General features: G+C 37.0%; 1 protein-coding gene across 1 annotated transcript in view; it reads right to left on the bottom strand.

Annotated features, from left to right (window-relative positions):
* Positions 1-7047: 7047 nt before the first annotated feature.
* Positions 7048-13647, bottom strand: part of CHST9 (carbohydrate sulfotransferase 9) — a 407635-nt gene continuing 401035 nt past the window's right edge. The window contains exon 5 of the mRNA XM_007935562.2: positions 7048-8130. Coding sequence (XP_007933753.1) covers positions 7048-8130 — 1083 coding nt within the window. The remainder of the gene's footprint in view (positions 8131-13647) is intronic.

The following is a 13647-nucleotide window of genomic DNA, read 5'->3' as shown; positions in this document are numbered from 1 at the left end:
ATCCAACTGACAACAAAAGAGATTTTATGTCCATATAAAGAGGGATAAATATCAAATGAACAAATAAATTAATGAAGCAAAAAAAAAAAAAAAAAAGAAAGAAAAGGAATGTCAGATTTTTTTTTGGTAAGAGAAGAATCAGTAAGATGTACTGTGTATCAGGGAGAAATCATTTTGCCTTTTTCCAATGGCCAGAGTGCTCATGAAGATGTGAGATTTCAACACTTACCTGAATAATCTAAAGAGATTCTCATGAAGATGTGAGATTTCAACACTTACCTGAATAATCTAAAGAGATTCCTTGGTAAGTTAACATGAAATTAATGTCCATATAGAAAAGACTGTGTTCCAAATACAGACTTGAGCAGAAGCTTAGAGATCACAGGAAATGATTGCTTAAATGGATTTTGAAGATATTTTTTCCCGAAAGGATATCATCTTGGTGAAGAATTAAAATGTTAAGTGACTAGACAACTCTAAGAAGTAAGTGCTCTCAGTCTACTGAATTTTCTAGCCTGGCCTGCCTCAGGTAGTACAAATGACAGACTAAGGAAGAGAGTCCACATCTTGTAGCTTGTTGTTGTTGTTGTTATGTGCCATCGAGTTGGACCCGATTCATAGCGACCCCTCCTTGGGTTTCCAAGGCAGTATCACTATGGAAGTAGACTGCCCCATCTTCCTTCTGAGGAGTGGCTGGTGGGTTTGAACTGCCAGCCTCCTGGTTCGCAGTCAAGTGCGTTACATGTTTCTTTCTTTCTTTCTTTCTTTTTTTTAACTTCTTATTGTGATTTGGGTGAATGTTTATAGAGAAAATGAATTTTCAATGATTCATGCACATTTTGTTTTGTGACACTGATTGCAATCTTCACCATATAACAGCCTTTTCCTACTTCCTCCCTGTGTTTACTATTTCCATTCATCCTTTTTATCCCTTCCTGTCCTCTGAGCTTTATCCCTGGGTGATGCTGCTCTTTTGCTTTCATTTTGTTGTTTGTTCTAAGGAATGCATATCTCCCTGGTGTCCCTGTTCACCATATAGGCCAGTCTACCATTCAGATAAAAGTTGAGCCACAGGGGTGAGTTCAGTTCACAGGGGAGAGTCTTGGGGTTTATACCAGTCTCTATCAGACCAGCAAGCTTGGTTGTTTTTTAATACTTCTTGAGTTTTGTTCCATGTTTTTCTCCCACTCTGTCCAGAACCTTTTATTATTATCCTTTTCAGAGCGGTCAGCAGTGGTAGCCAGGCAGCATGTAGTCCCAGTCTCAGGGTCACTGGAGGCTGAAGTTCATGTGGTTCATTAGTCCTCTGGACTAATTGTTCCCATGCATCTTTGGTTTTCTTCCTTCTTCTTTGCTTCAAATGGGGAGAGAGCAATAGTTGAACCTTAGATGGCCACTCACATGCTTTTAAGATGCCAGTATCTCAACTTCTTTCATGGTATTGTTCAGTTGATTTAAATCAAATTTCTCCTCTACTCTTTTATCTTCCTGAGTCAGCTTAGGGTTATATAACCACTGAACTATTATTGGGGATGGGAGTACAGGGAAAAAAGGCAATGAAAAACTGCTTAGTTTCTAAAAGTAGTCATGGAGTTTTCACAGTGACTGAGCTCCTGGGCTGCGACCATCTTCATCAGCAGCCAAATGCTGATGTGAGAAAAATTGTCCTGGATGCTCTCCATCTTGGATTCTATTACTTTTGACCTTGCCTGCTTCTGTAGCTGTTTGGACTTTCTTGTCAAAATGATATTTTGTTTTTGTTAGACTAAACTTGTTCTAGGGACTTTTTCCCTCTTTTTAAAAATATTTTGTCCCATGATCAACTGTGGATTAAAAAGAGAGAGAGGGAAAGAGAGAGAGGGAAAGAGAGAGAGAGATCTGTTTTCTTCCAAAATCTTTGAACTTGCCAGTTTAACTCAGCAGTACTCAAAGGATAAGCTTATCTATCTATCTATCTATCCACAGATAGATGGAATCCTGAATATATATTATATGTATATAGGAATATATGTTATATATCATATATATGAAAAAAATATATATAATATATATTCAGGATTCCAATATATTTCTTGGCCTTAGCTGTTATTGATATAGGCAAGAAAAAGTAAAAGTAATATTTTAAGTTTATAATATTCTAAAGACATTTTGTAATGCCTTTTGTGGCTTGGACTCATCCCTGACTATCTACCTACCTACCAGCTGTGTTAATCAACCACAAGTTATTCAGGCACTCTTTGCTTTGGTTTCCTTTAGTGTATTTGTAAGAGAGGGGCTTATAATTACATCTACCTTAGATTGCTTTGGAGATTAAATAAATTAATATATGTAAAACACTTAAAGAGTTCCTGATACATAATAAGTATTGTCTAGCTATGATTATGAATATTACAATGATTATGAATGAGATTTAAAGGTATGATTCTAAAGGGAAGACTAAACCGAGTTAGCTTTTGTCTAAGTTTTTAAAGTGGTTGAGCAACTATTACATCTCTTTGGCCAACCATTCTTCAAATATCAGAACATGTTGGGGGTGTTAGCATAGGCAACACTTATGCTTTAGCATGCTCCCATGAAGGCCAAGGGTAATCGAGGCTGAAGATACCCCAAGAAGCCAAGTTAGAATTCACAGCAAAAAGATGTTTACCATTTCCTCAGTCTACTAATTCCAAGTTTTACTACATCAGCAAGTGATCTTGATAAAAGAAACTCTAATATTCAAAATTCTCTGCATCTGCTTATATAGTCCCTTCAACTAAATACTTTGTATTTTAGGAGATAACATTCTTTTGAATAATAATTATTCAGACATAAAGTGCTAAAGTCCTTTACTTCTTTCTAATTGCCAGTGGTGTCCAAGTAGTTATCAAATTGCTAGAAAATATACTATGGACAGTATAGTTAGAAAATTTAGCAGGTGGTCCCCAAATTTCTACTACTTAATGAATATTTCAAAACACATGTGAGAAAATCAGAAAATTGGGTATCCTGTACATAAGTTTCTACTGAAGCTTGTATCAGTTTCTGGGCACAATTACATCAATGACGCACATCCATAGGCAGTTTACCAGGTTAAATGACTATGGCATTGGCTGTAATTGCCAAATTATTTCCTAACAGTAATTCCGAGTAGGGGAATAACAAAAAAGGCTATCCAGTGTGTTACTGTTGCCGATGAAAACAAATAGGATCCTTGGGGTTTAATTAGAGAACTTCTAACCACACCTAAAAAACGCTAATGTTAACATGCTCGTGTGAAATGGGAACACTGGACATCTGGAAGATAAGTCTGGATTTGGTTACGTGCCTTGAGGAAACTCAATCCACAAACTTGTGACTAACCAAAGGAGCAGTGGTGCTTACTCGTGGGGTTCATATACAGGTAGAAATGACAAAGGTGGATGTTGGCTACCTGCAAAGCAGAGCAATTCAGGGTAGTTAACATCACAAGGAATCCAGGGTGATGATGGCTTCTTCAGCCCTAAAATAAAAAGATGTCATTTCAAATGAAGAGCAGAAACAGGAAAAGTTCCTTCTTCGTTGGCAAGAACAAACATGGCCCCTGGAACTCACAACCACATGATGTCAACTGGCATCAGAGAGTCTTAGGAAAAGAATACTGAAGAGCCACCTATGGCAGCAGAAGCTCAGAGGGGCACTGGTCTCTCACTTGGTGGGAAAGGTCAGGAAAGGATTATATACAGCAAAAGGTGCACCACAGCATGTGACAAAGAGCACTGCATACCATTATCTTTTTCCTGTCCCTCTTTCCTACTGCCAAGGCCAATCACATATACGTATGGATATGTCTGCCGTGGGTAATGCAAACAGTTTGTACACAACTACTAATGAAAAGATTGGCGATGGAACCACCACAGCAGCACCATGGAAGAAAGCCTGGCAACACGCTTCTGTAAAAATCACAGCCAAGAAAACCTCATGGAACAGCTCTGTAACACATGCGGTCACTGTGAGGTGGAATTGACTCGACAGCAACAGGTTTGTGTGTTTACATATGTTCATAATACACACACACACACATAATATACACACATGTACATATACATGTATATGCATATAATAAATATGTAAGTATAAATGCAATAAATATGTGTGTAAATATATATACAATAAATATATAAACATATACATATATATCATAAATACACATTTAAATATGTATATACATATAAACCCACTGTCATTGAGTTGATTATGAACTCATGGTGACCCTGTAGGACAGAGTAGAACTGTCCCATAGGGTTTATAAGACCATAAATCTTTCCAAAGCAGACTGCCTCATCTTTCTCCTGTGGTGCAGCTAGTGGGTTAAAACAGCTGATGTTTTGGTTACTAGCCAAATGCTTTAACCACTGTGCCACCAAAGCTCCATATGTGTGTGTGTGTATAAAAACCAAACTCACTGCCGTCGAGTTGGACCCGACTCATAGCAACCCCTCCTTGGGTTTCTGAGGCAGTATCATTATGGAAGTAGATTGCCCAACCTTCCTTCTGAGGAGTGACTGGTGGATTTGAACCGACAGCCTTCTGGTTAGCAGTCAAATGCCTTAGGCACTATGCCACCAGAGCTCCTGTGTGTGTGTATATATTTTTATATGTGTGTGTATGTGTGTGTGTGTGTGTGTGTGTGTATAAATAATATCCCAATGCACTAGAAATGCTAATAAGAGGGTCAGAACTCTTGTTTCTGTATTTTTGAATCTTTCCAAAGCTATGGAAAAAAATAAGTTTTTTGATCACTTCTTATATGGTTTTAGGACTAGTCTTTATCTTTTATAGTGAATCTCATCCTATCTAAACTTGGTTTTGTGTAGCTTAGGTATAAACTTGCAGGCTTCTTGGCATATCTTCTATTCTCTCCATAAAAGGTAATGTCATTATCTCTAAGTTACTTGTGATCCACTTTGCATGGTATAGCAAAAAGCCATAGTATTTTCAATCACCTCATATGCTGGACAATGAATAAGGAAGACTGACGAAGAACTGGTGCTTCTGAATTACGGCGTTGGTGAAGGATATTGAATGCACTCCGGACTGCTGAAGAACGAACAATCTGTCTTGGAAGAAGTACAGCCAGAATTCTTAGAAGCAAGGATGGTGAGACTTTGTATCACACGCTTTGGATATGCTATCCAGTTCTTGAAGGAGGACATCACACTTGGTAAAGTAGAGGGTCAGTGAAAAAGAGGAAGATCCTCAACAAGATGAGAGACACAGTCCCTGCAATAGTGGCTCAAACACAGCAATGACTGTGAGCATGGCACAGGACTGGGCAGTGTTTGGCTTTATTGTACGCAGGGTCGCTATGAGTTGGAACTGACTGAATGACACCGAACAGCAGCAACAAAGTAAAACCACTTAAAAACAGGGAGCAGAGTGTAAATGTACATTCTAGACTTCCACAGCCATCAAGTAAGTGGTGTGGAGCAGTGGTACTAGGTTATAGTTTACACACTTACTTGAGGAGACATAGGTGTGGTAGGGGTAGATGTGTGCCAAACAGTGAATCAATTCATGAATATTCAGCCATGACATGGAAAATGAAAATGAAATAAGTATGACTGTAACTATATTGGTCTGTTAATATTCAAATATTAATATCAACTTTCCTTTGACAGGCATTATTGAACATTTCCTGACGAGAAAATGACAGTCTGGGAAGAGACATATCTTTAAGAAAGCATTTACGCAGGGTTTGAATAACATGTTGTTTGCTCAAGTCAAGGAAATAGCCCACCACTTAACATAAATTCCCCATCTGAATATGTCTTCTCATTTAGGATCCTTTGGAAAAACTTTCAAAATGTGTAACAACTTTTCATACAATTTACACATGGTCCTATTTTCCAAAGACTTTGATTTCATATTTGAATGCAATGGCATTTGACTTTGTTAGTATGGAATATTTAAACTTTAAAAGAAAATACCTTAGTTTGTATATGCATAAGCCCATTAAAAAACACTTCTGGGGCTCTTGTTATGTTTATTCTCTAGAACATAACCTATCTTTGAAGCAGTATATTAGTTTCTAAAAAGTCATTCCCAAGCTGAATAATTAGTCTGAAAACAAAAGCTATTCTTAGAGTACATTCTGCATAGAAAGCTATGCACATGATGTTTGACTCAAATAATATTCTTATAAAACTCTGTTATTGTTTGAGGTCTACATTCACAGTGACAACTTTTTGTTTTTGATGATTACTCCATCCAGAAACAATTTCCCCCCTGCCCAATTATACTAGAATTAGGAGCACATTGATATCTGATGAGGCTTAAACTTCTCAACTGCCTGATTCAGAAATGAAAAGCTTTCATGATTTTGTTAATTTTCTCTGTGTAGAAAGCTCAAAAGAAAACAGAATCAGTCCCTTTAAGTTTTTCTGGAAGACAAAGGTTGCTCTTGTTGCTTTGATCTTAGCATGTTGTGCATTTTTTTTATTGGTTGTTCAATATAAAAAGCCATAGCCTCATCTGATTTTTCTGCTATATTCTCATACTGTAAATCACATAATGCCTTCTGATCTAAATTAAAATGCCTAGGTCCAAAATATTATTTCAAAATCGATTTATCATTACAGTTGATAAATTTCCAGGGTGTTAGAAACATATTCAGTAGTTTGATTAATATTCCATACACTGTTAAACATATATTCATGCACTTTAGACAATGAATTCCTGGATACACACATACACTCATGCTATTTTAGGTCCCTTTTCCTACCACTGCAAGAGGCTGTCTTAGCTAATCTAACAGCTGTCTAGGTTATTGCTTCTACAATATAACCAACCCATAATGCAAAAGCAGCTCTTTTCCAAACATTTTAGAGCAACTGAAATTGTTTATATGCCCCTTTTAGGTGATTTTTCTATACATTTGTGTCAATTGGTGTCATATTATTTGGTAAAATCATTAAATTAAGATAACTGCAGTTGAATATCTCTTACACAGAGAATTACAGAAAAATTACAGTAGCTGATCTGAGACCATCATCAAGTAAATACATAGTTTTAGAAAATGAATGCAAACTACAAAAATGGCATTGTATAATTAAACATCAAATAGTCTAAGTAATAAAAATCATAGATTAATTGCCTCTCAGTTCTGGTGAGATCCTTTAAATACTGTCTCACAACTTGGACATTGGTTCTTTCATCAGAAGAGTGCCTATCCTTAAAGTTTGGAAATTTCAGCTCTTTTGGAGCACCAACCAGCTGTAGAAAGTAATTGGCATCTTCTTCCAAAGTTTCAAATTTTCCTACGAAATCATAATTGATCAAACATGGATAGCAGAGTTTGCTGACCTTTTCCCAGTGAATGTCCATTCCTACGGGTCGGTGGGAATCCAGCAAATAGTGGATGAACTCTTTGAATTTGACTCCAGATCCATTGTTTAATGCTTCTTCACAGGCATTTGGCCGATATTTCTTTATAATTGCCTTCCCAAATACTGGATGGTAATAACTATTGGGGTGTTCAAATTTGTCCCTAAATGCTGACACTAATCTTTCTATGGGATCACGAACAAACACAGCTTTGGTATAGGTATCTAAGCGCATATATATCCCTTTTAAGTCAAAGCTATCTAGCTTTTTCAAATGCTTTCCATAGTGGACAGCATCATGGGAGATGTTGTATGCAGAGGAGGCCAATCCATTTAGTACCATCAGAATTCTTTTCCAGTTAGAACAGCCAGCCTTTGGTACTTCACAGTATAAGATCTTGTGTTTATCTTCTACATAGATCCTGGAGACCATATGAAAAAGATGTGACTGGGGACGACTCACCCCACTGTATTTTTTGCAAAACTCCTGAAGGAAAGATCTGCGTTTTTCTTGGGTCACATCAGTGTTCTTCCATTTGTGGTCTTTGACTAAACTTTTATTCAGAGGCCTATTTTCCAATGGCCAATTCATTTCACTGAACTTCCTGAAAAAGTTCTTAGTTCTTTGTTGTTTTGCAATCAATTTACTTGCCGATGACCTTGTGGTCTTACCCAAAACTTGATCCTCTTTTTGTGAGAGGTGGATCTCCGTTAAGATTCCTGTAGGCATCTCAGAGTTGACTGGAAATTTTTCCTTTGGATCCTCAAGCATATGGAACTTGGGGTTCTGTTAAAACAGAGAAGAAGAAAGGTTGAAGCACATTCATAAATGTGGGTGTACCAGATATGGAACCTAACACGTTTGTTTTAAAATACTGTTGAGGAGAACGTATTTCATATATGTTGTCAGAACAATTTAGCAATTAATGCTGAAGATATATTTTGCAGTAAGCTTCTTAATGGAAAACATAACAATGAAAAACAGTAGCAGTAAGATGAAGATGAAAGGGCCTTGAGTTTTCATCCTGGCTTTCCCAGTAACTCTATAGAATGTAACTCAATCATTTTGTAGGTCCATGATTCCTTCTGAGCTATTAAGGAGTGTGTTATCTTCAAGTATTGATTTAGTCAGTGCATCTAATTCTAGATATAAATGTAAATAATATTTGGATTAATTTTTGTTGTTGTTCTTGGGGTCATTCTGAAATGCACAGAACAGTTCAAAATCATAAATTACATAAATTGTAGCATGGTTAATCATAAAGTCCTGGTAATATTTGTAAAAAGTGCTGTATTTTTCTCTTGGAAAATGTATCATTTTTCTAAGTTAATGTATCACAATAGTTTAAGAAGTATAAGCAAAATTAAAATAAAATTTCATTAGGTCTTTCTTAAGTGAAAAATGAAAAGTCTGCTTTATGTCCTGCTATACAAAATAACATGAAAAGTAGAATGAGAATTTGGTTTCCTTGCCAGAAGAATGAATCAGCCCTTTTATTTGTATTCCTCTTCTGACTACATGCTTCCTACAACTCTTGCAGTGACTTGATAAAGAAAGAAATGGGAGATAGATTTTTACAAGGAAACATGTGGCTCACAAGGTGGCATTTTGTCCTCTGATAGGGACAAAAATTGTAAGGACTTTGGCTCTAACTAACAACGAACTACCAATGGAGCCTTTGGAGGGTTCTGAGTAGAAAACTGACATGATCTGACTGACACTTGAAAAGGATGAGCATGAGGGAGAGTGGACTAGAGACACGCATATGGGGTTTCAGCATATAATTGGACAAATTTAAAAATAAGTGATGTGCTGTGGGAATAACAGATGTGACCAACAGTCTAAAAGTGGGAGGAGTGATGGAGAAAACTTCCTAAAGGATTTTAATTTTCTTTCTTTCTTTTCTTCTTTTTCCTATTTTATCCCTTGTGTCGAGAACTGTGTTTATCATATAATGCTGACGTTGTTGTTGTTATGTGCCATCGAGTTGGACCTGACCCATAGCGATCCCTCCTTGGGTTTCTGAGGCAGTATCACTATGGAAGTAGATTGTCCAACCTTCCTTCTGAGGAGTGGCTGGTGGGTTTGAACCGCCAGCCGTCTGGTTAGCAGGCAAGTGTCTTAGCCACTATGCTACCAGAGCTAGGAGCCATCAAGTTGGTTCTGACTCATGGTGGCGCGATTTACAACAGAATGAAACACTGCCCAGTCCTGTGTCACTCTCCCAATTGCTGCCATGTTTGACTCCATTGTTGCAGGCACTGTGTCAGGCTATCTCATTGAGGGTCTTCCTCTTTTTGGCTGACCCTCTGTTTTACCAAGCATGATGTTCTTCTCTAGCACCTGTCCCTTCTGATAATATATCCATGGTAAGTGAGACAAAGTCTCATCATCATTGCTTCCAAGGAGCATTCTGGCTGTACTTATTCCAAGACAGAATTGTTCATTCTCCTGGTAGTCCATGGTACAGTCAATTTTCTTTGCCAACATCATAATCCAAAGGCATCAGTTCTTCAGTCTTCCTTATTCATCATCCAGCTTTAAAATAAGATTTCATTAGGTCTTTCTCACAAGAAAAATGAAAAGTCTACTTTATGTCCTGCTATACGAAATTACATCAAAAGTAGAATGAGAATTTAGTTTCCTTGCTGGAAGAATTAATCAGCCTTTTTATCTGTATTCTTCATGAGGCAGTTGAAAATAATATCATGGTTCGGTCAGGCATACCTTAGTCCTCAAAGGGACATCTTTGGTTTTCAACACTTTAAAGAGGTTAAAAAGTTGTTTTTCCCAGTGTAATACATCATTTGATATCTTGACTACTGCTTCCATGGGTGTTCATTGTGGATTCAAGTAAAACAAAATCCCTGACAACTTCAGTCTTTTCTCTGTTTATCATGATGTTGCTTTTTGGTCCAATGTGAGGATTTTTGTTTTCTTTACATTGAAAAGTAACCCATAGTGAAGGCTGTAATCTTTGATCTTCATCACTAAGTGTTTCAACTCCTCTGTACTTCCAGCAAGCATGAATCTTCCTTCAATCCTGATGCTTTGTTCTTCTTCATATAGTCCAGTTTCTCAGATTATTTGCTCAGCATACAGATTGAATTAGTATGGTGAAAGGATATAGACCTGACACACACCTTTCTCAATATTAAACCATGCAGTATCCTGTTGTTCTGTTCAACTGACTGCCTCTTGGTCTACATGCAAGTTCTACACATGCACAACTAAGTGTTTGGGGATTTCCATTCTTCAAAATGTTACCCATAATTTGTTATGATTCACACAGATGAATGCCTTTGCATAGTCAATAATACACAGTTAACTATCTTTTTGGTATTCTCTGCTTTCAGCCAAGATCCATCTGGTATCAGTAATGATAACCCTCATTCTATATCCTCTTCTGAATCCAGCTTCAATTTATGGAAGCTCCTTGTCAATATATTGCTGCAATCATTTGAGAATTATCTTTAGCAAAAATTTACTTGCATGTGATACCAGTAATATTGGTCAATAATTTTTGCATGCTGTTGGATCACCTTTCTTTGGGATGGGCACACATATGGAACTCTTCCAGTCAGTTGGCTTGGTAGCTGTCTTCCACATTTCTTGGCATGGACACATGAGTGCTTCCAGCATTGCATTTGTTTGTTGAAACATCTCAATTGGTAGTCCATCACTTCCTACAGCCTTTTTTTTTTTTTTTTTTCCTCCAATGCCTTCACTGCAGCTTGGACTTCAATACTACTGGTTTGTGATCTTATGCTACCTTCCGAAATGGCTGAATGTCATCCAATTTTTTTTGGTACAGTGACTGTGTATTCCTTCCATCTTCACTTGATGCTTTCTATATCATTCAATATTTTGCCCATAGAAGCTTGATCAAGGCTTGAATTTTTCCTTCAGTTGTTGCAGCTTGAGAAGTGCTGAGTGTTCCCTTATGTTTTCTAACTGTGGGTCTTTGCACATTTTGTTATAATACTTTACTTTGTCTTCTCAATCTGCCCTTTGAAATCTTGTGTTCAGTCCTCTTACTTCATTACTTCTTCCATTTATTTTAGCTACTCTCCATTCAAGAGCAAGTTTTAGAATCTTTTCTGACATCCATTTTGGTCTCTTCTTTCTTTCCTGTCTTTTAAATGACCATTTGCTTTCTTCATTGATGTCTTATGGTCTTCAGTCATTAGTGTTCAATGTGTTGAACTATTTTTGAGAGGATCTCTAAATTCAGTGGTATATACTCATGGCTGTATTTTGGCTTTCATGGACTTTTAAAATTTTCTGAGTTTCAATTTGAACTTTCGTATAGGCAATTGATGGTCTGATCCACAGTTGGCCCTTGCTCTTGTTCCAACTTGTGATATTGAGCTTCTCTATCAATCTCTGTCCGCAGATCCACAGATGTTGTCAACTTGATTACTGTACAGTCTATCTGTCATGGACCACATGCATAAACAAAAAAAACAAAAACAAAAAAACAAGCCATCATGGTCCACATGCATAGTCACTGTTTATGTTGTTTAAAAAGATATTTGCGATGAAAAAGTTGTTGTCCTTGCAAAATTCTATCATGTGATCTCTGACATCATTTCTATCACCAAAGTTCTATTTTCTAACAACTAATCCTTCTACTTTGTTTCTAACTTTTGATTCCAATCACTAGTAATTATCAATGGATCTTGATTTCATGTTTGATCAATTTCACACTGCAGAAGTTGGAAAAATCTTAAATTTCTTCAACTTTGGCATTAGTGGTTGATGTGTAACTTGAAAAATATTTGTATTAACAGGTTTTCTTTGTAGGAATGTGGATATTATCCTATCACTGACAATATTGTACTTTAGGATAGATCTTGAAATGTTCTTTTTGATAATGAATGCAGTATCATTCCTCTTCAATTTATCATTCCTGGCTTAGTTATCATATAATTGTCAGATTCAAAATGGACAATAATTGTCCATTTCAGCTCATTAATGCCTAGGATATCTATCTTCAAGAGTTCCATTTCATTTTTGACATCTTCCAGTTTTCCCAGATTCATACTCCACATTTCACTTTCCAATTTTTTTTAATAGATGTTTCAGGTATTTCTTCTCATTTTGAGTCATGTCATATCAGCAGATGTAGGTCTTGAAAGCTATACTCTATCCACATCACTAAAGTTGACTCTACTTTGAGAAAGTAGCTCATCCCTAGTTATAGTTTGAGCGCCTTCCAACCTGAGAGGCTCAACCTCTGGCACTATATTAGATAATATTCTGCTTCTATTCACTGACTTTTTTTTTTTTTTTTTTAACAAGTCAATTGTGAGGACTTTCTTCTTAATCTGTCTTGGTCTGCAAGCTCCACTGAAACCTGTCCACCATAGTTGACTCTGCTGGTATTTGAATACCACTGGGATGGTTTCCAGCACCACAGAAACACACAGGCCACCACAGTATGACAAACTGACAGACATATGGTAGAGCACATAATATTCCCAAAGATGTGTTGACAAAATAAATGAATAGAGTTAAGTGTTTATGGGTGATTAGAAAATTTTCAGGCTAGGGGTATAGGGAGGCATTGGGAAGGGCATTTCAAGCAAAAGGCACAGTAAAATTAGCAAAAGAGAAGAGGAATGAAGTAATGTGGTATGAGGGACAATCCCAGGCATCATAGTACTTCTATCAGCTAAGTTCTTTCTAATGCAAGAAAATATTGTGTGAGTAAGCCCATGACTTTCCCAAGTAGATGGTATTTCATGTTTTGATCCATTTGTCCCTCTGGCTAGAAGACAGAGAGCTATTTCCTTTCATATCATTGCTCTTTCCAGGACATGTCCTCACCAAAACCTGCTTCTATGGAGCACATGCATCCTGCTGGGCCTTTCTTTACTCACACTATCACCTGCCTTTACTATGATCTTTTTACCACATGCACTGAAGACATTAGTGTCCACCTCAGACTTTGGTCTTCACTCCTACTCTTTTCATTACACTGAGTGACTCCAGAACCACATTACTTCAGTTTCTTGAGCACCTCACCATGAATAGTTTTCTCACACAGACCTTGCCATTACCAAAATCTGCATCACCTCCATTATCTCTCTGACAATCATTGTCTAAACTCCCAGCTTGTTGTTACTTCCAGTTTTGCAGTTATTTTACTACATTTTCACTGTTACATAAACTGCTAGTAGTAAGCATGGCTGGTTCTTCATCCTTTCTCTCTCAGGGAAAAAGTCACCTCTATAGATAGGCAATAAATGGAGAGAAGATTGAGGTTGTCAAGGAATTCACGTTGCTTGGTTCTACAAT

This window comes from Orycteropus afer, unplaced genomic scaffold (assembly GCF_000298275.1).
Source record: "Orycteropus afer afer isolate SDZICR_OR568_19922 unplaced genomic scaffold, OryAfe1.0 scaffold00030, whole genome shotgun sequence".
NCBI lineage: Eukaryota > Metazoa > Chordata > Mammalia > Tubulidentata > Orycteropodidae > Orycteropus > Orycteropus afer.
Note: the sequence above shows the minus strand (reverse complement) of the source record. Positions and strands in the feature narration are given on the sequence as shown.